Raw genomic sequence first — 25,827 nt, forward strand, 5'->3', positions numbered from 1 at the left:
TGACCGGATATGTGGAACACGCTGGCAGGTCGAGAATTTCGACCAGCCCAGTACTATGGAATAAATTGCTCGACTATGAAACCGTTGGTCATGTGACTTGTTGCTTGATTTGAAATGTTCGCAACAAGGCCGTACCGGAATTTCCAGATATTTATACAATAAAGATGTATCCAATATAGATGCTCGCAAGAATTGGAGAAAACATTTCGTGGAAGTTTGATTCACTATTACACAAACATTGGCAATTGAAAAATTTGTTAGAATTATGAGCCTTTGAATGAGACGAGAAATGATTTAAGTTGAATCATCGGGAACTAATGCTCTTACCTCACCAGCGACCAGTGGATATATTTGTAAACGAGTGATATCAAGAACAACGAAATGATCAGCCAGTTTGATTGATATTTTCATTTCGTGAACTCTGAGCCGTACAGGATCTGTAAACGGCAACCTTATTCGTACGTATTCGCAGTCAAGTTTAAGAAACATTACCATTATTCAATTATTCAACATATTTCATCATTTACCGTAAACCAACTTTATTTTCACCGTTGTTACAATTCTATTGGCAACGGAAAATGATATCATCGAGTGCGATATCGCTTAATTTTCCAGGTCCTCTTGTGGCCAAAAATTTCACCTATAAGATAAACGGGTATTTGCTAAGCCCATGGTTTCTCCGTGACACGTAAACAATGATATGACATATTCGATATGATACAAAAATGATTCTCATTACGAAAAGTTGTTACAGAATCTTGGAGGGGGCCACAGAGGAGACGGCTGTAATCTTTATGACACATAAACCATTAAGTCCTCGTAACACAATAACCTCGTGTGATGTGTAAATTTTATTATTGTTTTAATCAGTTTTGAATTTATGAAGGCATTAACATGTTTACTTACTTTGATTAATCCGGCCGGCAGCGGAATGTTTCGTACGTTCCAATAATTTCCCTTATCACCAGATTCCTCAAATACCTTGTTATCATTTAGGAATACTTCTAGTGAACCCATAGTCGACCCGTACATATGGTACCAAAAGTTCATACTACAACTCCACCCGTCCTTGATCGTTAGACTATTTTCCAATGTGCCAATGCAGCCTTCTGGCATGTAAGAAGCTTCCATATAGACGTAATGACCTGTAGAAAACACAAACACAAATAGATATTGTAAAAGTGATTTGGAATAATTTCGATACATTCTGAGCGTTTTTTGTCATTTTCTTTTGGTCATTGCATATATTAAAATTTATCCTCCTCCTGTCGCATCACTGGAACCTTGATTTTAGCCAAATCTTACTCCCAGACTTAATTTAGAAACAAACTCTAATTACTTCATTCATTACTCTCGAACTAAAATCGTATACATTGATTGTTTAAAAGATCAACGTTTCAAAATTTATAGTAAATGATGCTTTAGTAAGATCCTGGGGAAGGTAATTTTTCTAGCACCCAACGCCCATCTAGATCTGCGCCGGGATTGGTCTGTCACTTTGTAATAATTTTCGAATTGAAATTGAACGAATGAAAAATTGAATAATAGACCATCGAAGTTGCACAAACGACAATTGATCTTAGGCCGTACCAGTCATATTCAGTATTTATGGATAATATATACGTACCTCGCCAATCGCCGATAGTATGGTCTCCAGGATCGGGTCCTGAAAACCAGGTTCGGGTAGTACCAAATTTCAATTCGAAATTTAAACTTTTCCACGAGCCCATCCCATTTTCAAAAGCGGTACTCGGAAATCCAACATTGCCTTGAATATAATCGGAAGAAATTGATATAAAAGTAGATTTGGAGTATTTTATGAAAAATTGAAGTCATCCATCATTACCAGCACATTCGTCCGGGCTACAAATCTCGTATTCTTCTTGGATACCGTATCCATTGCTGATAGGACAATTTGAGTTCTTAAAACAAAATCGTTGTCTCGTCTTAATATCGCATCTGATAACGCAGTTGATCGCAGTCCAAGGCGACCACGGGGTCACACCTTTTGACACATCTGTATACAAAATGCAAAATCATCAAGATGAAAAGTGAATCAGTAATGAATTTATCAATTCAATAATTCAAACTTGAAAGAAATTAATTGTATTGAAAAAAAGCGTTTCATACCAGTTTCACAGGAGTACAGCATATTGATTCCTATAATATCTAACTCGCTCAGTCGTTCTCGCTGCCCAATTACTGTGTTCGGGTCTCCTTTCACTTCTATACTTGAATTACCATCGAACCTTATATTAGGGTAGTGCATGATGCTGTCGTAGTCGTAGTTTAGTTCTTACGTATCCGAATATTTTTTTATCAAGTATTGGCTCTTCAACTCTCGAAACGAAAAATAGAAAAAGTAGGTTGATTCCCGATGACCAAGTATTGAGATTTTGAGAAATACTTTACTCAAGGTATAATATGATAAATTTTAAAAGCTTCATTGGATCTTACAGAAATCCCTTCTTATCATGTAATACTTACCATCTTTTATGTTTTTCATGAGAACATTGACATAATCATCGCGGTCGGGTCTGACGTGTTCATGGAAGAATCCTACAAGTGTCAATGATTATAGAAAACAAAGCGTATTGGAAATTGTATAGTTCGAAAGGGTGACATTGAAAATGACGAAACTAGCTTTCCATTTAGTAGTGTACTTTAGAGACTATTCAAAACAATCAATTGACCCAGAACAGCTCCCCCTCCCTCAGAAAAATATCTCAGCGTCAAATATAAGACCTACAAAAAAATGACTTGGAAAGTGGGTATTGTTTTTGATTTGATATTCATTTATTTATTCCTCGATTGAATTCCTTTTGAATACGTACCCAATACGTGCATTAGCTCGTGCATTACGTTACCCACTTGACAAAATTCACCAATCTGCACTTGTTGTTCCCCTCCCGCTCTGCCGAGTTCACTAGCGCATATGCTGTAAAAAGGAACCAAGATCATTTTCATTTCGCGTCATCATTAGAATGTATCACACGAATGAATGCACTTGATACAAATATAAAACTTTGTTCTAGAGTTCCCGACTACGGAAGTGTCCTGAGGACATCATTTAAGAAGATATGAAAAATAGATTTTATGTCTTAGTTATATATCAACATCAAATCATCTAAGGTTTGTTAAACTTTGACGATTTGATGTTGATGAGTTATTACTATGACGTCACTATACATTTACCTTTGCGATCTACGAATTCCCGCATTCCCGTTTCCTACTATGCCAACGGTGAATTTTTGAGCGGGTGTATTCGATAATAATTTACCTTTCATTAGTCCAAAACTCAATGTAATCTACATGGTCGGCGTTCTTTGGTACAAATGTGATACACGTGTTCGTTTGAATATACGTCATAGCTTCATTAATTCGCGATTTCATAGTTTCTGTAGCAAAAAAAGTAAATATACAAATATAAAAGAGGCCACTCTCTTTCTCTCCTCTTTCTGACTACTCTAACATAAGATAATGCCTTCGCATTAGTAGATAAAGGGCTTACCATTGACGTGATCGTGAAACCTGTACGGAATGACACGATCCATCCAAAGATCTTCTCTGAAGGATAGGGCAGACCGTTTTTTACGATTGTTTGGATTGGTTGGATTGTTTGGATTGTTTGGATTGTCAATTATGTCTCCCTCGATGATCTTCCTGCCGTCATCTAAAACCCCAAACACACATACAAAACTATATATAGTTTAAACGTCCACTATTTTCCAGATACAAATTATGTTCAGTCATCTGCGCCTCACTGAACAGACTGGAATTGGCAAAATTACTAGAAATGTAGCCAGGCTTGTGTGGATACGGATTTCAGAGGTCTAAACTGATGACTACAATTCGCTATTGGTTAATATTTTCACATGGAACCTTAGTTTCAGTGGTGTATCGCTATCGCGACTCCTGTGGTTCACGCGAGCTCTTAGAACACGCAGTATACGGAGCGCCGTGAACCGGCCACTCTCAGGACTTGGTGAAATAACATTACGCCAAAATAATTCTGAACAACTTTTGAGCTTCCTACAAAAATCATTGGTAAATTAGTCTATTGTAAATAGTAAAGCTATCTATCAATGAACCACTTGAAATAAGTAATTCATTGAATGATTTTTTTAGTACGGAGTTCTTTTTTAGTTTAAAATCGGGTAACTTCTCGATCTATTCTTGCTATATTTCATTAACTCATTAATGATATTATGATTATCATATTCGCGTACATGTTAACAACAGTAAAATATACTTGCCCATGGTAGTGTTTTCTGGGTAAGGGGGCACCAGAATAGGGGCAGATAAACTCGATGAGATCATCATCATTAGACGCATGATGAATATCAACAACACGGTTATCTTTATCATCGTGAAACTTGTTCGGTCTGTTGTAAAACTTTGACTTCCGTGCTCTTCTATTTCTTTAAGATACTATATACATAGTTGTAATATCGAGAATGATAATAATATAAATCTTATTTATACATTTATAAAGAAAGCGATGTTAGCAATAAAGACACAAGGGTTTTGGAAGAGGACGTATTAATGATCGACAAAGCAATTTTCAGAAATAAAGACGAAACTAAGATAGAAAACAGAAGTAAAATTGCGATGCTGTTTATAATGGAACAGTATTGGATGATTTACTGTACCTTTCGACGATCAGAAATCACTAGATAAAATCTTATGCTGTACAAAACGTTGTGTTATTTTGATGTAACTTTCATCGTGAAAATAGATACTTAAAAATTCGTGTTTAAATTCTCTTTTCTAATTTCGATAAACAACGTTTCTGACTAATCTTAAGTTCTCTACGTTTTTAAAGATGGTAAGATTCTTTTGATTTTGCGACCTACATTTATGAAATGATTGAAAAATTAGAATATTTCAAATTCGAGGGGATTTAATCTCCCAGCTGATGTTATGCGATAATCCTTTTTTTAATTATCCAATAATATCTTTTAGTGACAACGAAAACGAACGACAACAAAATAGTTGTTGGCATTATTTTGACTGCTAAAAACTGAATGTTCTGCTGCACCTACCTTTTTCTCCGCTGGTCGGGAATGAATTGCCTTTGTTTGCCACAAACAGCAACGCCTGAAACAGGTGGTCACGAAATACTAGCTTAGAAAATTTCAAGGCCACTTGTAGTCGAGAAATCAAAATATGAACACGCTGATGAAAAAATATTCTAGCTTAAAGTTTGTATGAAAATAATATACCATTTTTTTATCCGCCGAGCAATCGGTGAAACGTGATACTATTTTATGTACTTTTGTCGATAGATTTCAATTCTGAAGGAAAGGAAATCCAATCTATTATTCAAAAAAAGAGAATTCCCATTCCTTTTTTGCCATATTAAGTTTTATTTTCAGGAGTACAGTATATACACTAGCAAAGCGTCAATCTGACGTTCTATGATGTGTTGAATGTAAATACTTTTACATGATATGGCGCGATATTTTGAAATATAGAAAGAAATACAACAAAGTGTTAGTTGTGTTAGGTTATTGTGGTTGTTTTCTGTGCTCATGTTTAAATGGAGAGGGTAAATTACATATATTCGAATTTTTCCGAATGAAATTGGCAATATTTGAAATCAATTTAGAACTTTGTTCGAATTCAAGATTTTTTTCATTATATACAATACATAATTCAAACCTGATTTCGGACGCGGTGGTTCTCTCCTGGTTTCAGTGTGGTGATTTCGGACGCGGTGGTTCTCTCCTGGTTTCAGTGTGGTGATTTCGGACGCGGTGGTTCTCTCCTGGTTTCAGTGTGGTGATTTCGGACGCGGTGGTTCTCTCCTGGTTTCAGTGTGGTGATTTCGGACGCGGTGGTTCTCTCCTGGGTTTCAGTGTGGTGATTTCGGACGCGGTGGTTCTCTCCTGGTTTCAGTGTGGTGATTTCGGACGCGGTGGTTCTCTCCTGGTTTCAGTGTGGTGATTTCGAACGCGATGGTTCTCTCCTGGGTTTCAGTGTGGTGATTTCGGACGCGGTGGTTCTCTCCTGGGTTTCAGTGTGGTGATTTCGGACGCGGTGGTTCTCTCCTGGTTTCAGTGTGGTGATTTCGGACGCGGTGGTTCTCTCCTGGTTTCAGTGTGGTGATTTCGGACGCGGTGGTTCTCTCCTGGGTTTCAACAACAACAACAACGATAACAACAACAACAACAACAACAACAACAACAACAACAACAAAAACAATAATAATAATAATAATAATGTCTCATGCACCTGGCCATATCAGCACATATTCGTGTCTTAGCCTCACCAGTTAATAATAACCAAGTTAATGATTTGGACACAGAATCTTCAACGCTAAGCCGTATAGGATTTGCCAATGGCAACCTTATTCGTACGTTCTTGCAGTCAGCTTTGGGAAAAATTGCCGTATTTACGAACTTAAGTAACATATCTCACGATTTACCATATATATTTATATACCAATTTTATTTTCACCGTTGTTACAATTTTATTTGCAACGGAAAATGATATCATCGAGAGCGATATCGCTTAATGTTCCAGATCCTCTTGTGGCCACAAATTTCACCTATAAGATAAACGGGTATTTGATTATATACAGCCACAGCGGGTTCTTCGTGACAGGTAAACCATATACTTACATTGATTACTCCGGCCGGTAGCAGGATATTTCGAGCGTGCCAATAATCCCCCTTATCACCAGATTCTTCAAATACCTTGTTACCATTGAAAAATACCTCTAGCGAACCCATGTTTATACCGTGCATATGGTACCAAAAGTTCATATTACAACTCCACCCGTCCAGGATCGTAAGGCTGTTTTCAAACGTGGCAATGCTGCCTTCTGGCACGTTAGAAGCTTCCATGTAGACGTAATGACCTGTAAAAGACAAATAGGTACCGTACACGTTATATGGAGATGAACACGGTCCGACTGACCTCTAACTGCCCAATGTATTACTTTAGAAACACTTATGCAAGCGATTCAGAACGCAGTAACGATACTGTGGCAATCGAGGATTCCCCTAGAAGCAACTGACGATCAGCCAGCTAGTGCTAGCGGGCATGCATTAAGACACACAATCCCCAAATGGGGTTTTCTTAAATTCGATAAAAAAAGTCTTACAAATATTTTTCACAATTTAAACAAATAACAAATAGACATTGAATACGCACAATCTGAAACCCAAACGACTTTACTTAATATAGGTCGAGCAGGAGCGGATCCAGATTGGAGTGCCTATTTCAATTCTATGCGCTCCTTTTAGTCAGCAACTGTATCCACCCCTGCGATACCATACGTATTGATAGTCAGTATTCATATACGCACCTCGCCAATCGCCGATAGTATGGTCTCCAGGTTTGGGTCCCGTATCAAAGGTTCCAGTTTCGCCATTTTTCAATTGGAAATTTAAACTTTTCCACGAACCCAGCCCATTTTCAAAAGCGGTACTCGGAAATCCAACATTGCCTTGAATATAATCGGAAGAACTTGATATAAAAGCTACGTATGGTGGCTAATTCGGGCCATGTAGAAAAAAATCACGCCAATGCAATTTTTTAACCGGGTGCCTTAGATTCGTTTTAACTCGTAAAAAAAGAAAATTACCATCATAAAACGAGAAAAATTCGTTTCGTCGCGAACTTTCCGTTTTATTGCGCAATAAAATCCTTTTTTCATTTTATCGCGCTATTTTTCGTTTCAACGACGCAAAAAACGAAAAGTTCGTTTTATCGCTTGATAAAACGAAAGTAGAATCCTGTTTTATCGCGGTTATTTCTCGTTTTAACGTGTTTTTTTTCGTTTTTATGTTGAGATAAAACGACTTTCAAGCGCATGTTGAAAAAATTTGTAAAGTCTGTGATTCTTTTTTTACATGGCCTGAAACAGCCACCATAAAAAGCAGAGTATTTTTTGAAATATTGAAATCATTACCAGCACATTCTGACGCGCTACATTTTTTATATTCTTTTTCGACGCCGTATCCAGTATTGATATTACAATTTGTATTCTTAAAACAAAATCGCTGTCTCGTCTTATAACTGCATTTGATAGCGCAGTTGATCGCAGTCCAAGGCGACCACGGGGTCACACCTTTTGACACATCTGTATACAGAATATTCAAGAAAAACATCGAGATTGAAATCGGAACCAGTAAGGAATTTACCAATTCAATAATTCAAACTTGAAAGAAATTAATTGTATTGATAAAAGCGTTTCATACCAGTTTCACAGGAGTACAGCATATTGATTCCTATAATATCTAACTCGCTCAGTCGTTCTCGCTGCCCAATTACTGTGTTCGGGTCTCCTTTCACTTCTAAAGTTGATTTATCATCGTACCATATATTAGGGTAGTGCATGATGCTATCGTAGTCGTAGTTTAGTTCGTACGTATCCGATGATTCTTTTATCCAGTATTGGCTCTTTAACTCTCGAAACGTAAAATAGAAACAAAATCCTTTCATTTCTGAGGACCGTGTGTAGCGTTTTTAGAATTACATTCTCAAGGTAATCACTTTTGATAAGCTTCATTCTTAAACTAGCTTCATTATACTCACTCCAGATAACATACTTACTTGTGGCTACGTTATTGATAAAAACGTTGACATAATCGTCACGGTCGGGTCTGACGTGTTCATGAAAGAATCCTACAAGTGCAAATGACTATAGAAAACAAAGCATATTTGAGATTGTTTTACAACACTTATGTCCTAACTCATCTATCGGGGAAGCTTCAGCTACGACAATCCTGAGTTATGCAACGACGGGTAAAGCTAGTAGTTTTCAACAATAAACCTAGACGATTTTATTCTTCAGATTAGCTTGGGAATTTGCCTGCAAGATGCATCAGGCTCCAAGACTAGTCTCCAACTCAACTGATTGTTCATAGATTCACATTATATTTATACAATAAGTCGACATAGCACACGACTAATTAAAAAACGAACTGCTATCACTGATGCCTGTTGTCATCACGAGTAATAAGTAATTAATTGCGAATTTAACAATAGTGCGATTAAAAGTCTACATGTATATCATTTTTGCTAAATTTGCGTAGTTCGAAAGGTTAATATTGAAAATGACGAAACTAGCTATCCGTTTAGTAGTGTACTATTCAAAGCAATCAATTGACCCAGAACAGCTCCCCTCCCTCAGAAAAATATCCCAGCGTCAGATATAAGATCTACAAACAGCGACTAGGAAAGTGAAATTTGTTTTTGATTTGACATTGATTTCCCGATTGAAGTCCCTTTGAATACGTACCCAATACGTGCATTAGCTCGTGCATTACGTTACCCACTTGACAATATCCACCAACCTGCACTTGTTGTTTTCCCCCCGCTCTGCCGAGTTCACTAGCGCATACGCTGTAAAAAGGAACCAAGATCATTTTATTTCGGTATTAGATTGGATGCATCTGACATCATGAATATACAGCTTTTTTTCTCGACTACGGAAGTGTCCTGAGGACATCATTTGAGTGAGAAAAAAGTTTTATTCTATGTCTAGTCATATCTCAACATTTTGCCGACTGTCGAGTAGTATCATGACGTCACTATAAATTTTCGGAATTGTTCAGCGCCCTTTCCGCTAGTGATAAACAATTGAGTCTCTGTTATATTTTTCTGCGAGCATTCGGGATTGCGTGTCGTATGACTTGGTCGAGTAAAGAAAGCTTTGAAAAATTATGGAAAACGCTAAGAATATAAACCGGCGACCAGTTTAACAAATCCATTGTTTACCGCTAACGATGAGGGCGCTGATCAAACACAAGATTACTAGCGGCACCTAGCGGATTTTTACGGGATCCCGATCGCTTATTTCTATGCCTCGGGAAAATTTTTCAAGCAGACATTTTGATTATTTTGTTTATTTACCAGTCATTAGTCCAAAACTCAATGTAATCTACATGGCCGGCGTTCTTTGGTACAAATGTGATACACGTGTTCGTTTGAATATACGTCATAGCTTCATTAATTCGTGATTTCATAGTTTCTGTAGCAAAAAAAGTAAATATACAAATATAAAAGAGGCCACTCTCTTTCTCTCCTCTTTCTGACTACTCTAATATAAGGTAACGCCTGCGCAGTAGTAGATGAAAGACTTACGATTGACGTGACTGGCAAACGTGTACGGAATGACACGATCCATCCAAAGATCTTCCCTGAAGGATGTGGAAGATCGTTTTTTACGACTGCTCGGATTGTTCTTATTGTTTGGATTGTTTGGGTTGTTTGGGTTGTCAATAATGTCTCCATCGATGATATTGGTGCCGCTATCTAAAATCCCAAATGTGCATTCATAATATTCCAATATTTTCCAGGAAATACAAATGACATTTGGTCATCTGCGAATGGCCGCTTCTCAATGAAGAGATTGTAGATTTGAAAAATAACTGAAAATGTAGACAGGATGTGTTTACGAATTTCAGGGATTTAAAACCAAAGGAAATTGATTGTAGACTTCAGAATCCGATTCAACACACAGCCGTAGTACTGGGTTCTGTATAAGTATATATATTATTTTCGCGTATACATTAATTAAAAAAGTAAAATATACTTGCCCATTTTCGTATTATCTTTGTAAGGGGGCATCAGAATAGGAGGATTTGTAGGAGCAGATAAACCCGGTGAAATCATCGCGATCAGTATGATGCATGTCAGCAGAAAAGTTATCCTTATCATCATGGAACCTGTCCTGTGTTTGTGTTCGAACGTCAAATATATTATAGTTATTACAATAAAAATTCACTTATCTTCATTGTGAATCTTTATGGAAAGAGGTCCACGGTATAAGAAGTTGTTGTACTAATAGGCCTTTGTACGCCATACGTATGTTGCAATTAATAAGATGTCGTTTTACATCGTGAATTGCCCATTTCTGAGTGAGCTTTGTTATAACCATCGTCAGAATATCCGAAGCAAGCGAAGAAAATAAGTGCGTTTGATTTTACTTCGTGTTTTAATTCTTTTTTCTTAGATTTCAATAAAAAATGTTTCTAGAAGTCTACCTCGTTTTAGCCCACCCCGACCAACGTGTAATGATGGAAGAATTAGAATATTTCGAATTTGAGGAATAATCTTCCAGCTGATGTCACGCGATAATATTTTTATTTACATCGACGATTAAAAAGATTTTTTGGCATTATTATTTTGACTGAAAATGCGTTTTAAAAACTGAATTTTTTTCTGCACCTACCTTTTACCCTGCAGTTCGGATAGGAATTGATTTTGTTCGCCAGCGACAACGCCTTAAAACTAACAGGTGGTTCAGAAATACTAGCTTAGAAATATTCAATTTGCCTTCGAACGCGCTGGTGAAAAACATGTGTTTCGTTTAGTACTTTAGCATTTAGTTTGTATGTAAATAATATATCCTTTGTTCTCTGCCGGGCAATAGGTGCAACGCGATATTATTTTAAATACTCTTTTAATTTAATTTCAATTCTAAAGGGAAGGAAATCCAATCTATAATTCGAAAAAGGAGAATTTCCATTCCTCTTAGTTGGGAATCGGATATTTCAGCTATCGCTTTCAAAAAACGAAGTCCCGTTTTGAGTTCATTTCAAGTCACCAATATGCAATAAAAAATACTAAATCTTTGCTAGAATTATGAAAGTACAATATTAGAAAAAACCGGCGTATAAAATTACGTGAAAAAATAATCTAACATTTATCATAGCAGCGACTCTCAGCAAGTACGTCATTGGTTTACTTCCATTCCTCTTGGAATAGCGCTGGTGCATATGTTTACCAGTATATTCTATCGGTGGTGTATACGTATACACTTTTACTTCTACCATCTTAATACCAGGATTACCGGGAGAGAATATCAACAGGGATACAGGGCGTATTTATTGAAAAGGTAATAATCTGCTGAAAATCATAGCTGTTCGATATGTACTGTGTATAAAGTCATCAATATTAGATGGACGTATACTTCAAAATACGATATTACCCCTTTTGCAATCATCTTTAACGTTTGTTCTTGCACAAGTTCATTTAACTGCACAGTTCGTAGACATCGTATCTATTTGTTCTAAAGGTATATTGTTATGCACAAATTTGCAGGGTTCAGTTCAGGTTTAGTCTAGAAAACCGAGGGACTTTAAGTAGCCTCAGGTGGAATCTTGGATTTTCTCAGTACCGTTGATTTGATTAAAGGTTCCTCATTAACGGGATTGTTTGGTCTAATCAATTCTTATTTCTATTTAGATGGATTCGGGTTCGTCCGATAGCGAACAAGACAAATCAGCACCGGACATCCAGCGCCTCCTGGCGGACACCGTCATCTACAAGTCGCCGTTTAGCGACATAGCCAATCAGAATGCAGGATGAAGCAGTCATTTGGGCTCAAAGAGGGGCCCCATGAATGATTCCTGTCCTGCGATTTGAATTGTAATGTTATCATCCAGTAGCTGGGTATACGTATCTAAGAAACTCTACAACATTATCGGATACCATCCTTATTTTGGCTGCAGTTTCTGGTGCGAATTTCAAACTGCCCCGAGCTCTCGCTTTTGGATCCATGATCGTATCCATTTTTTTGGTTTTGTCTGTTTTTTCTATTTTTTTCTGTCAAGTCCAACTCGAGGCCCGCTTACGAAATCGTAAAACCGCAATCATTCGTTGATAGTAAAAGTGTTCGCCGGGATTTACGTAAAATGTCATATATCATTACGAAATTGCCCTGTTGGTCTTTCGCTGTACTCACGATCAAGCGCCACAGTACCCAAAGGACATGATTGAAAGTTATGTGCCAACTAGACAATTACGCTCATCTAGTCATAATCTTTTAAAATTGCCCCGGGCAAAAACACAATATGGTGAACGCTGTTTTAAATTCTCAGGACCTTTTATCTGGAACGCCCTACCACCCGATCCTAGATCTATTGATAGTTTTAATTGTTTCAAGAAGTTTTTTCAAAACCAATCTTTTTATCCGGGCATTTTCGTAGGATTTTCCTGGATTTCGTTGTCCCGTTCTACTTACTGTAGTCAGCGCATATTCGTGTCTTTGCCTCAACAGTTAATAATAACCAAGTTAATGATTTGGACACAGAATCTTCAACGCTAAGCCGTATAGGATTTGCCAATGGCAACCTTATTCGTACGTTCTTGCAGTCAGCTTTGGGAAAAATTGCCGTATTTTCGAACTTAAGTAACATATCTCACGATTTACCATATATATTTATATACCAACTTTATTTTCACCGTTGTTACAATTTTATTGGCAACGGAAAATGATATCATCGAGAGCGATATCGCTTAATGTTCCAGATCCTCTTGTGGCCACAAATTTCACCTATAAGATAAACGGGTATTTGATTATATACAGCCACAGCGGGTTCTTCGTGACAAGTAAACCATATACTTACATTGATTACTCCGGCCGGTAGCAGGATATTTCGAGAGTGCCAATAATCCCCCTTATCACCAGATTCTTCAAATACCTTGTTACCATTGAAAAATACCTCTAGCAAACCCATGTTTATACCGTGCATATGGTACCAAAAGTTCATATTACAACTCCACCCGTCCAGGATCGTAAGGCTGTTTTCAAACGTGGCAATGCTGCCTTCTGGCACGTTAGAAGCTTCCATGTAGACGTAATGACCTGTAAAAGACAAATAGGTACCGTACACGTTTGAGATGAACACGGTCCGACTGACCTCTAACTGCCCAAAGTGTTACTTTAGAAACACTTATGCAAGCGATTCAGAACGCAGTAACGATACTGTGGCAATCGAGGATTCCCCTAGAAGCAACTGACGATCAGCCAGCTAGTGCTAGTGGGCATGCATTAAGACACACAATCCCCAAATGGGGTTTTCTTAAATTCGATAAAAAAAGTCTTACAAATATTTTTCACAATTTGAACGAATAACAAATAGACATTGATTACGCACAATCTGAAACCCAAACGACTTTACTTAATATAGGTCGAGCAGGAGCGGATCCAGATTGGAGTGCCTATTTCAATTCTATGCGCTCCTTTTAGTCAGCAACTGTATCCACCCCTGCGATACTATACGTATTGATAGTCAGTATTCATATACGCACCTCGCCAATCGCCGATAGTATGGTCTCCAGGTTTGGGTCCCGTATCAAAGGTTCCAGTTTCGCCATTTTTCAATTGGAAATTTAAACTTTTCCACGAACCCAGCCCATTTTCAAAAGCGGTACTCGGAAATCCAACATTGCCTTGAATATAATCGGAAGAACTTGATATAAAAGCTACGTATGGTGGCTAATTCGGGCCATGTAGAAAAAAATCACGCCAATGCAATTTTTTAACCGGGTGCCTTAGATTCGTTTTAACTCGTAAAAAAAGAAAATTACCATCATAAAACGAGAAAAATTCGTTTCGTCGCGAACTTTCCGTTTTATTGCGCAATAAAATCCTTTTTTCATTTTATCGCGCTATTTTTCGTTTCAACGACGCAATAAAACGACAAAGTTCGTTTTATCGCTCGATAAAACGAAAGTAGAATCCTGTTTTATCGCGGTAATTTTTCGTTTTTTCTTCGTTTTTATGTTAAGATAAAACGACTTTCAAGCGCATGTTGAAAAAATTTGCAAAGTCTGTGATTCTTTTTTTACATGGCCTGAAACAGCCACCATAAAAAGCAGAGTCTTTTTTGAAATATTGAAATCATTCATCATTACCAGCACATTCTGACGCGCTACATTTCTTATATTCTTCTTCGACGCCGTATCCAGTTTTGATATTACAATTTGTGTTCTTGAAACAAAATCGTTGTCTCGTCTTATAACTGCATTTGATAGCGCAGTTGATCGCAGTCCAAGGCGACCACGGGGTCACACCTTTTGACACATCTGTATACAGAATATTCAAGAAAGGCATCGAGATTGAAATCGGAACCAGTAAGGAATTTACCAATTCAATAATTCAAACTTGAAAGAAATTAATTGTATTGAAAAAAGCGTTTCATACCAGTTTCACAGGAGTACAGCATATTGATTCCTATAATGTCTAACTCGCTCAGTCGTTCTCGCTGCCCAATTACTGTGTTCGGGTCTCCTTTCACTTCCAAAATTGATTGACCATTTTCCCTTATATTAGGGTAGTGCATGATGCTGTCGTAGTCGTAGTTTAGTTCGTACGTATCCGAATAAATTTTTTTCTTGTATTGGGACTTAAATTCTCGAAACGAAAATTAGAAACAAAATCCTTTCATTTCTGAGGACCGTGTGTAGCGTTTTTTAGAAATACATTCTCAAGGTAATCACTTTTGATAAGCTTCATACTTAAACTAGCTTCATTATACTCACTCCAGATAACATACTTACTTGTGGCTACGCGATTCATAAAAACGTTGACATAATCGTCACGGTCGGGTCTGACGTGTTCATGAAAGAATCCTACAAGTGAAAATGACTATAGAAAACAAAGCATATTTGAGATTGTTTTACAACACTTAATGTCCTAACTCATCTATCGGGGAAGCTTCAGCTACGACAATCCTGAGTTATGCAAAGACGAGTAAAGCTAGTAGTTTTCAACAATAAACGTAGACGAATTTATTATTCAGATCAGCTTGGGAATTTGCCTGCAAGATGCATCAGGATTGTTCATAGATTTACATTATATTTATACAATAAGTCGACATAGCACACAACTAATTAAAAAACAAACTGCTATCACTGATGCCTGTTGTCATCACGAGTAATAAGTAATTAATTGCGAATTTACAAATAGTGCGATTAAAAGTCTACATGTATATCATTTTTGCTAAATTTGTGTAGTTCGAAAGGTTAATATTGAAAATGACGAAACTAGCTATCCGTTTAGTAGTGTACTATTTAAAGCAATTGATTGACCCAGAACAGCTCCCCTCCCTCAGAAAAATATCTCTGCGTCAGATATAAGATCTACAAACAGCGACTAGGAAAGTGAAATTTGTTTTTGATTTGATATTGATTTCTCGATTGAAGTCCCTTTGAATACGTACCCAATACGTGCATTAGCTCGTGCATTACGTTACCCACTTGACAATATCCACCAACCATCACTTGCTGTTTTCCCCCCGCTCTGCCGAGTTCACTAGCGCATACGCTGTAAAAAGGAACAAAGATCATTTTATTTCGGTATTAGATTGGATGCATCTGACATCATGAATATACAGCTTTATACTCGACTACGGAAGTATCCCGAGGACATCATTTGAGGGAGAAAATAGGTTTATTCTATGTTTAGTCATATCTCAACATTTTGCCGATTGTCGAGTAGTATCATGACGTCACTATAAATTTGTATTTGCGATCTTCGGAATTGTTCAGCGCCCTTACCGCTAGTGATAAACAATTGAGTCTCTGTTATATTTCTTCTGCGACCATTCGAGATTGCGTGTCATATGATTTGGTCAAGTGAAGAAAGCTTTAAAAGATTATGGAAAACGCTAAGAATATAAACCGGCGACCAGTTTAGCAAATCAATTGTTTACCGCTAACGATGAGGCCGCTGATCAAAACACAAGATTACTAGCGGCACCTAGCGGATTTTTACGGGATCCCGATCGCTTATATTTCTATGCCTCAGGAGAATTTTCAAGCAGACATTTTGATTTATTTTTGTTTATTTACCGTTCATTAGTCCAAAACTCAATGTAATCTACATGGCCGGCGTTCTTTGGTACAAATGTGATACACGTGTTTGTTTGAATATACGTCATAGCTTCATTAATTCTCGATTTCATAGTTTCTGTAGCAAAAAAAGGAAATATGCAAATATAAAAGAGGCCGCTCTCTTTCTCTCCTCTTTCTGACTACTTCTAACATACGATAATGCCTTCGCAGTAGTAGATAAAGGGCTTACCATTGACGTGACTGGCAAACGTGTACGGAATGACACGATCCATCCAAAGATCTTCCCTGAAGGATAGGGAAGATCGTTTTTTACGACTGCTCGGATTGTTCTTATTGTTTGGATTGTTTGGGTTGTTTGGGTTGTCAATAATGTCTCCGGCGATGATATTGGTGCCGCTATCTAAAATCCCAAATGTACATTCATAATATTCCAATATTTTCCAGGAAATGCGAATGGCCGCTTCTCACTGAAGAGATTGTAGATTTGAAAAATAACTGAAAATGTAGCCAGATGTGTTTACGAATTTCAGGGCTTTAAAACCAAAGGAAATTGATTGTAGACTTCAGAATCCGATTCAACACACAGCTGTAGTACTGGGTTCTGTATAAGTATATATATTATTTTCGCGTATACATTAATTAAGAAAGTAAAATATACTTGCCAATTTTCGTATTATCTTTGTAAGGGGGCATCAGAATAGGAGGATCTTTAGGGGCAGATAAACCCGGTGAAATCATCGCGATCAGTATGATGCATATCGGCAAAACAGTTATCCTTATCATCATGGAACCTGTTCTGTGTTTGTGTTCTGTGTTTGTGTTCGAACGTCAAACGTAAAGATTATATAGTTTATGTAGAATATTATAATTATTACACTGACAATTAACTTATCTTTGTTGAGAATCTTCATGCAAAGAGGTCCACGGTGTAAAAGTTGTTGCACTAATAGGCCATTGTACGCCACGCGTATGTTACAATTAGATGTCGTTTTACGCTTTATGTTGTAACAATCGCCAGAATATCCGAAGCAAGCGAAGAAAATAAGTGCGTTTGATTTCACTCCGTGTTTTGATTCTTTTTTCTTAGATTTCAATAAAAAATGTTTCTAGAAGTCTACCTCGTTTTAGCCCACCCCGACCAACGTGTAATGATGGAAGAATTAGAATAATTCGAATTTGAGGGATAATCTTCCAGCTGATGTCACGCGATGATATTTTTATTTACATCGACGATTAAAAAGTTTTTTTGGCATTATTATTTTGACTGAAAATGCGTTTTAAAAACTGAATTTTTCTCTGCACCTACCTTTTACTCTGCAGTTCGGATAGGAATTGATTTTGTTCGCCAGCGACAACGCCTTTAAACTAACAGGTGGTTCCGAAATACTAGCTTAGAAATATTCAATTTGCCTTTGCAAAATGATAATATGAACGCGCTGGTGAAAAACATGTGTTTCGTTTAGTATTTTAGCATTTAGTTTGTATGACAATAATATATCCTTTGTTCTCTACCGGGCAATAGGTGCAACGCGATATCATTTTAAGTACTCTTTTCCTTAAATTTCAATTCTAAAGGGAAGGAAATCCAATCTATAATTCAAAAAAGGAGAATTTTCATTCTTCTTAGTTGGGAATCCGATATTTCAGCTATCGCTTTCAAAAAGCCATGTCCCGTTTTGAGTTCATTTCAAGTCACCAATATACAATAAGAAATACCAAATCTTTGCTAGAATTACAAAAGTACAAATATTAGAAAAATTCTCTGCGAAAAAAACCGGCGCATAAAATTACGCGAAAAATTTTCTAGCATTTATCATAGCAGCAACTATCTCGGCAAGTACGTCATTGGTTTACTTCCATTCCTCTTGGAATAGCACTGGTGCATATGTTTACCAGCATATTCTATCGGTGGTGTATACGTATACACTTTTACTTCTACCATCTTAATACCAGGATAACCGGGAGAGAATATCAACAGGGATACAGGGCGTATTTATTGAAAAGGTAATAATCTGCTGAAAATCAAAGCTGTTCGATATGTACTGTGTATAAAGTCATCAATATTAGATGGACGTATACTTCAAAATACAAGATAAGACCTTTTGCAATCATCTTTAACGTTTGTTCTTGCACAAGTTCATTTAACTGCACAGTTCGTAGACATCGTATCTAATTATTCTAAAGGTATATTGTTATGCACAAATTTGCAGGGTTCAGTTCAGGTTTAGTCTAGAAAACCGAGGGACTTTAAGTAGCCTCAGGTGGAATCTTGGATTTCCCCAGTACCGTTGATTGAGGGTTCCCCATTAAAGGGATTGTTTGGTCTAATCAATTCTTATCTCTATTTAGATGGATTCGGGTTCGTCCGATAGCGAACAAGACAAATCAGCACCGCACATCCAGCGCCTCCTGGCGGATACCGTCATCTACAAGTCGCCGTTTAGCGATATAGCGCGGGTGATCAACGGCGGCGGAGATTTGAACAAACCGGTCGTGAAAGGTCTTTGCGCCTTACACTACGCGGTATACGATAACGATACGGATTACACGACCGAACTGATCCGTATGGGAGCTTCGGTGCACGTTACAGATGACGTAGGTTATACTCCGCTGCACATATGCGCTAAGCACGGTCACTGCGAGTGTATGCAGATTCTAATCGATAACGGCGCGTTCGTGAACTTCTGCGGCGGCGGTAGCTCGATACCCGAAGCGTCGCAGATCTTCGGTTACCTGACCATCGAGCCGTTGAATTTAGCCATCGAAAATAACAACGTTTCCTGCGTTCGAATGCTGCTCGATCGCGGCGCCAAACCCGATAACAGATACTTTCTCGGTTACGAAATAAATCTGGTGCCTTTGGAGAATTTGAAGTGTTTAGAATTGTTGCTGAACTACGGGGCCGATCCCGACGTATTTTCGCGGTCGGGTTTGAACGCGTTGATGAAAGCGTGCAAAGAACAAAACCTCGACGCCATGAAATTACTGATTAAACACGGCGCCGACGTAAACATCAGTAATAACCCACGTTTCGACGAAAAGACCCCTCTTTACTACGCGATAATGGGCGGTAATCCTGACGTCATTCAGATTTTGCTCGACGCGAACGTCGATTTAACGAAGCCCGTCTGTCACAATATGTTCCCGTTAACTCTCGCCGTATCTCGCGATAAGTTAGCAGTGAGTCGGCTCTTACTGGATTACGGAGCGAGTGTCGACGAAAAGAACTTCGACGGAATGAACCCGTTAATCAGTATCTGCACGTCGTCGTATCTGAAACATCAGTACGAATTGTTGGAACTGATTTTAGATAACGGAGCCGATCCGAACGTTCATTTCGCCTACGTGTCTCACTCGTGCCCGAGTTTGGCTCCAATCGTCGAATATTTCGTTTACAACGACGAAATCAACCCGGATCTGGTGCACGCTTTGATCAAATACGGCGCGCGGGTTACTCTGTGCGAGTCAACAACTCGCATGTTCAAAATACAAAACGCGTTCGGAATAATCAGACAGATGCACAAATTCGCGCGATATCCCGACGTTTTCAATCTGGTTCTCGATGCCGTCGACGAGTTCGAAATTCTGGCCATAAAACTGAGCAATCTGACACTGGATAAACAACAGCAAATGATCGTAATGGCGACGAATCCGATGAGTTTACGGCGTTTAGCTCGATTTAGATTGAGACGCCTGTTGAAGCCGGTTCTACCCAGACGAGTGGCCTGTCTACCCCTACCCGAACTTTTGAAGTCGTACATCCTCTACGAAGCGAAAATCGAGTCGAAATTTAGTGATAGCGACGAGGAAGATGGTGCCTGAATCGGTTTACTTGTCAACTACGACGTATCCAATGTCCAATTCGATGAACAAGTTTTAGCTTAAAGCGATTAAGTTTAAATTGTTGTTTTCATTGAAAAACATGATGCAACCAATAAGCAACGAAACCACAAATTTGAGAGAAACTTTTCAGCGTAACTGTACCTGCGCTTACGAGTTTTTTCATAACGACTTTTATGGACAATTTTATGAAATTCACTTAGCCAGACTAAGAGGTTCCATTCTTTCTCTAGACGACAAGGAATACATTTTGGTGAAGTTTTCTCTACTGGGATGTCAACCACTCGAATTCAAAGCGCAATATAAAATTAGTGTAATTGTTGCATAAGAAAATCAAAAGTTTTATGATGAGATAGATTATTGTTCTATGCATGACCTTTTCGTGTCTTCCGAGCTGGGATATTTATCAATTTATCAGCATCTTATATTTTTGGCATATTCTGTTACTATACTGTACAAGCATTGCCCCCCCGTCCAAATGAGCGATAAACCTTTTGAATAGACAACCGCTTAGCTCTAGTTCTATTTAGTCTTATCTCTGGTCGTTTATCTGGTTATGTACATTTAATGCGCTAACATATACCGGGTATAGAACATGCCAATCATACAATAAAAAAATCAACCAGTTGATATAAAATAACATACGATCGTTTGCAACGTTATCTTTGCTTCTGACGACAGCGTATACATGCTGACTAGAGTGTAAATGTGGATTTTGGTTTGGAAGCACATACTCCGGCAGTGTCGGTTAAGGCGATGGTATGCTAAATAATACCTGTATCCGCAGCTTCGGGATTGTTTATTTCGGCGAGTTTTACCAGTAGCATTTCTTAGCCTTAAGTTATTGAGAAGAATGAAGCGCATATAACAGACCAAACTCTCCTGCTGCTGCTGTTGTATACAGCATACTGATGGTGAAGAAAGCGAGCTGTATATGATAAAGTGGAACATTTTTAAGGGATTTTCTTCGGCTCGAATTCGGTTGATTTAACGACGGTACAAAAAGTACCGTTGACAGACTGTGGATACACTCGATTATGGTGTTATCAGTGAACATGATTTGGACGGTATTGTCTGTATTGTTTTTGCCGGTTAATATCATCGGCGGCGGCAAAGTCATTCCGCCACAAGGTACGAATTATCAGAAAGGGTCATTTTTGAAAAACCTCGATCAAATCATTAGCATAAAAATTAAACTACGCAAAATATCGGGGACGTATATTAATCATTTATCGTGGTTTTTCGATTAGACAACTTTTTCGATAACATGATAGAAACTTCGAGGCTTTTGCAAAGAAACCACTTAACTCTACATGATAAAATATAGGCACGCGTCCTGGGCACGTATAGATATCTTGTTCTCCTGGGTGATTTAAAGAAATACGAAAAGAATACTGAGCTTGTTTTGTGAACAGGTGCTAACCTTAACGAGTGAAGGGGCTAACTCAATTCATTTTTAATTTAGTTAACCCCCTGGTTAAAGTTAATACCACAGTCTATAAAACCGGTACATTATCTATTAGCAAATTATAGTATGTTCCACATTAGACGCTTCTAAAATTGATTTTCAAAATATTCACGTTTTATTTCGAATTTATCCGTCATCAACTTGAAATTCCATTTCATATAATGATGGATGTCTGACAGGTACTGAATCCAGAATGCTATAGGTTTATAGTGTCCTTGTAACTTCTTGAATTGGTATTATTTAAGGTTTTCGCCTTATGAAAAATCCATTATTTCTACTCGGCTTTGTACGATACCCAGTAAAGCAGACAGAGTCTACTGATGTACTCAACTTCTTCTGAATGTTTAATTTCGATAGATTAATTTCTAAGTTAGAAGAACAAAAGACGACACGACCGAGAACGTTTACTAAGATATTGTATCTAGGTTAGTGTAACGAAAGGTGCAGATTTTGGTACATTTTTACCTCCGATTATAGCACGTTTCTAGGATCTTATCTACTACATAAATAATTTTGTGCCAACCCGACTTATTTGATAAGTCGAACAAACAGTCCAATGTTTTCTAGATAATGTTGATTTTCGTTCCATAAACTTTGAACATTAATTTTTTTGGAACTGTGCAATGACTGCGCGCTGCTGTACGTTATATAAGATATTCTCCCGGTCAAAATACCATAAGTCATTTTAACTTGTTGCGAAATATGTTCAGATTACAAACTTGACGTCGTTATAGAAGTGAATAATACATCGTGAAAATGGAAAATGACGGTAAGCGTTTAATGATACTGACTGGTAAGTTCTTTTAGCGTAGTTCAGATGGGAAATAGAGTTTGAGTATTCATAGGATATGTGTAGGGTTAGGTTACGATAGACTAGCACAGATGATAGGATCTAAGTTCCGGATATATCAGGTATATATATAAAAGGGTATGTGGGTACTCCTTTTATCGGTATTCTTCATTAGTTCTATGTACATAATATGCCACGGTAGATTAAAATATCGAAGCTTTCGTGGTTATTATTTCCATGCGATTTTTTTCCTCGATGAAACAAACCTGTGGCGTACGTGGTGTTTACAGTGGGAGTATGGAGAAATCCGTATCGCGCAAAATTCAACAAGTTCTATTAGCATTAGACTGTGTGTAAACATACCGAAATGCATCTGATAAACTGTAAAACACCGATAGATAATAACACGCGAGGCGTGTCGTATGTCTCATGTCGTATGTCCTATAATGTATATAGTATAGGTTATGAGGCAAATAGGTCGAGTTGACATCATGGATGATGTAGGTTGTGCACACAATGATCGTAATGCTTTGTGTCGTTCACAACATTCTCTTCTTAAAGGTAAGACCGCAGGTTTCTTTGTGGTCGGAGATGAAGCCTTTTCTATTTCATTATACAGAGCGATGCGATTGAAAATATAGATTTCGAAATACGGTTCGACCTCGTTATAACGGCGCGAGTTATCGTTCAATATAAACCTAGAATTTCGTCCAAAATAGGACAATTTTACTGATTTCATACTGGAAACGACGAACTATCTAATTCTATTGCGGTATCAAATCCTAGTAACTACCCAAATAGGTTTACGTTTCCTTGAAGACAAACAAAGCCAATTGCTATCGTTGATACGTATTTACAATTATTCTAGAATTGTGATAAATGATTTATCATAATTGGACTCCTCTGTCATTTTTCCTGCAGATTCATTATTCCTGCAGATTTATTCTGCAGGAATAATGACAGAGGAGTCCCATAAATTCCCATAAATTCTAACAAACAATGTCTCTATATACATTTACGGGGTCAAATCTATCTTTCAGGTAATAAAGAAACCTCAGGTTTTAGCGCCGATGATTTGAACGTGATATTCGGTTTGTCCGGTGTTTTGATTCTAGTGATCGCCAGTGTGATCTGGTGCTGTTGTATCTACAAACATTGTCCGTGCTGCAAACCGCAAGACGAATCGCAAGTAAACATCAATATAACAAATAACAACACGCAGAATACTGTGATCGTCACTTCCCCGCCGCCTTATAGCGAAACGGTGTCGGATCCGGGAACGCTACCTCCGAATTATAGCGATTTGAGTTTTATGCAGCCTCCCGGAACACCGCCACCCCCTCCGCGAACACCCCCTCCGTCATATACAAACCTGGCATTCGACCAGGACGAAGCGACCGGTATCGCCTTCAACGCTAGTCGACATCGCGAAAGTGACGTTTCAGGCGATTATTCGGGCATATTCATTAGACAAATCCGCAGAAGTTTGCGAAGTGTATCGTCTTTGCAGCGACAGCGACAGCGGCAGCAGCAGCAGCAGCTGACTCCGAACACAACGCCGAATATTAGCGTGCGTGGATCGTCATCACGGGGCAGCAGTGGACGGAACACCGCTCTCACCAGGGCCAGTGTATCACCTAGCGGGAGACGGACACAACCTTTGAACGAGGACCCGATACCGCCGAATGATAATAATAATATTCGACAGATTAGCGCAGGAACGTCTGTCGCGCTAAATGACGATTCACGTCCAACCGATATCGACAGAGACGATGTTGATAAGCCGTCCGATAATATTGAAATAATCATTAATACAGCACCGCGACAGGATCAAAATATAGTTGTCACACCGGAAACCATTTTATACATGTAACCATTTGAATACGAATACAGATATTTTCATATTTTTGACGATTAAAGTTGAATATAGATCACATTCAAGACGTCACACGTGCGCATTGTGACATATTAAACTGTGACTTATTATTTCAGTTATAGCCGCTTGCAGCTGACAGACCACATGATATGCAGTGTCAGTGACGTCACCTAAATAAGGTTTATACCTCATATGTTGTATGTTGATCGTTAACCCTTGTTGAGGATTACACCCCATCTATCGGCGGGGATATGAACTCGTTGACATCGCGAACAGGGGCGGATCTAGCATCTGGTTCAGAGACGAGTTCACCCCAAAATAGCGCGTATCATACAATTAAAAGGGCACCCTAAACAAAACTTTCGGAAAAAATGAACTCGTTTTTGGAAAAACAGAGAACAAGCTTATGAATTTAAACTTCTAAAGTATCATCTTTCATTTTCCCGTGAAATTTCGGGGCAACTTGCTATTTTTAGGTTGGTGCCCACCCCCTGCACCCTCCCCTATAGGATCCGCCTCTAGCGAGACTCAGCCATTTTGTTTGATACGGTATTCTACATGGCGTTGCATTATGGATACTACAACTTATAATCCGTTCAATTTAGAATAATCACAATGATATGTAAAACCTTTTCAAAACGTTTAACATGACGTGATTTCTTCCAATGTAATTGAATAAAACAGAAAGAATCAATGCATTTATCATATGCTTTCTGATTACTCATTTGAAATATAAATATTTTCAACGTTTCAGCTAAAGAACATGACAACATATCCCTTTATAACAGTCCAGAGCAGTTCTTGTGTATCTAATGTATATTCGACAGCACCGGCGCTAAAAGTGTCATCTGGACCCCGTAATTCAACAGCATACGTATATAGTCGACTGTATTACCATAGGGGGCCTTTTTACTCTCAAGAGCAATAATAGCAAAGACTGCAACCACACCGGAACAGAACGCTTTCAAGAGACGTATCATATGGTCGATTTTTTTCAAATACTGGATTGCATATAACGACATGTGTTCCATAGCGAAAAGATAATATTTGCATTTCCAGTAGATCTATACACTTTTGTGGTGATGGAATATATGGATGCCTATAGATTTTATTGAAACCTTGGAGAGTTGTATGTTCGAAATTAGTTCATCATTTATTCCACGTTTAAGCACTTAAACTCTTCCGGGTTTCAAACATTTTCGTAATCAAGCATGGAAAGATTCCATTTACAGGAGATATGCGGATATTTCGACA

General features: G+C 38.1%; 5 protein-coding genes across 7 annotated transcripts; 2 read left to right on the top strand and 3 right to left on the bottom strand.

The window, feature by feature from the left end:
• Nucleotides 1–407: 407 nt before the first annotated feature.
• LOC141908459 (MAM domain-containing protein 2-like) lies at nucleotides 408–1,730 on the bottom strand. Its single transcript, XM_074798521.1, has 3 exons — nucleotides 1,628–1,730; nucleotides 907–1,145; nucleotides 408–437 (listed from the first exon to the last, which is right to left on the bottom strand). Exons 1-3 carry the CDS (start codon nucleotides 1,728–1,730, stop codon nucleotides 408–410), a joined length of 372 nt encoding a protein of 123 aa, XP_074654622.1.
• A 713-nt stretch (nucleotides 1,731–2,443) lies between these two features.
• LOC141908461 (nematocyst expressed protein 6-like) lies at nucleotides 2,444–3,554 on the bottom strand. The gene is made up of 4 exons (XM_074798523.1): nucleotides 3,512–3,554; nucleotides 3,281–3,398; nucleotides 2,835–2,938; nucleotides 2,444–2,559 (listed from the first exon to the last, which is right to left on the bottom strand). Exons 1-4 carry the CDS (start codon nucleotides 3,552–3,554, stop codon nucleotides 2,444–2,446), a joined length of 381 nt encoding a protein of 126 aa, XP_074654624.1.
• A 4,468-nt stretch (nucleotides 3,555–8,022) lies between these two features.
• On the bottom strand, nucleotides 8,023–10,629 carry LOC141908462 (zinc metalloproteinase nas-13-like). The gene is made up of 7 exons (XM_074798524.1): nucleotides 10,554–10,629; nucleotides 10,099–10,269; nucleotides 9,868–9,985; nucleotides 9,254–9,357; nucleotides 8,566–8,637; nucleotides 8,228–8,420; nucleotides 8,023–8,092 (listed from the first exon to the last, which is right to left on the bottom strand). Exons 1-7 carry the CDS (start codon nucleotides 10,627–10,629, stop codon nucleotides 8,023–8,025), a joined length of 804 nt encoding a protein of 267 aa, XP_074654625.1.
• Nucleotides 10,630–18,538: 7,909 nt separating this feature from the next.
• Nucleotides 18,539–21,061, top strand: LOC141908895 (ankyrin repeat and SOCS box protein 15-like). Its single transcript, XM_074799168.1, has 2 exons — nucleotides 18,539–18,603; nucleotides 18,949–21,061. The coding sequence occupies exon 2, from the start codon at nucleotides 18,949–18,951 to the stop codon at nucleotides 20,419–20,421; it is 1,473 nt and encodes a 490-aa protein (XP_074655269.1). The 5' UTR covers nucleotides 18,539–18,603; the 3' UTR covers nucleotides 20,422–21,061.
• Nucleotides 21,062–21,108: 47 nt separating this feature from the next.
• On the top strand, nucleotides 21,109–25,255 carry LOC141908896 (uncharacterized). Of its 3 annotated transcripts, none has more exons than XM_074799169.1 (2): nucleotides 21,109–21,570; nucleotides 23,738–25,255. In XM_074799169.1, exons 1-2 carry the CDS (start codon nucleotides 21,477–21,479, stop codon nucleotides 24,568–24,570), a joined length of 927 nt encoding a protein of 308 aa, XP_074655270.1. In that variant the 5' UTR covers nucleotides 21,109–21,476; the 3' UTR covers nucleotides 24,571–25,255. The 3 variants fall into 3 exon arrangements, with proteins under 3 accessions (XP_074655270.1, XP_074655271.1, XP_074655272.1); XM_074799170.1 differs by lacking the exon at nucleotides 21,109–21,570 and adding an exon at nucleotides 22,517–22,700; XM_074799171.1 differs by lacking the exon at nucleotides 21,109–21,570 and adding an exon at nucleotides 22,517–22,676.
• Nucleotides 25,256–25,827: the final 572 nt, after the last annotated feature.

Source organism: Tubulanus polymorphus, chromosome 7 (genome assembly GCF_964204645.1).
Source record: "Tubulanus polymorphus chromosome 7, tnTubPoly1.2, whole genome shotgun sequence".
In the NCBI taxonomy this organism is placed as follows: Eukaryota; Metazoa; Nemertea; class Palaeonemertea; order Tubulaniformes; family Tubulanidae; genus Tubulanus; species Tubulanus polymorphus.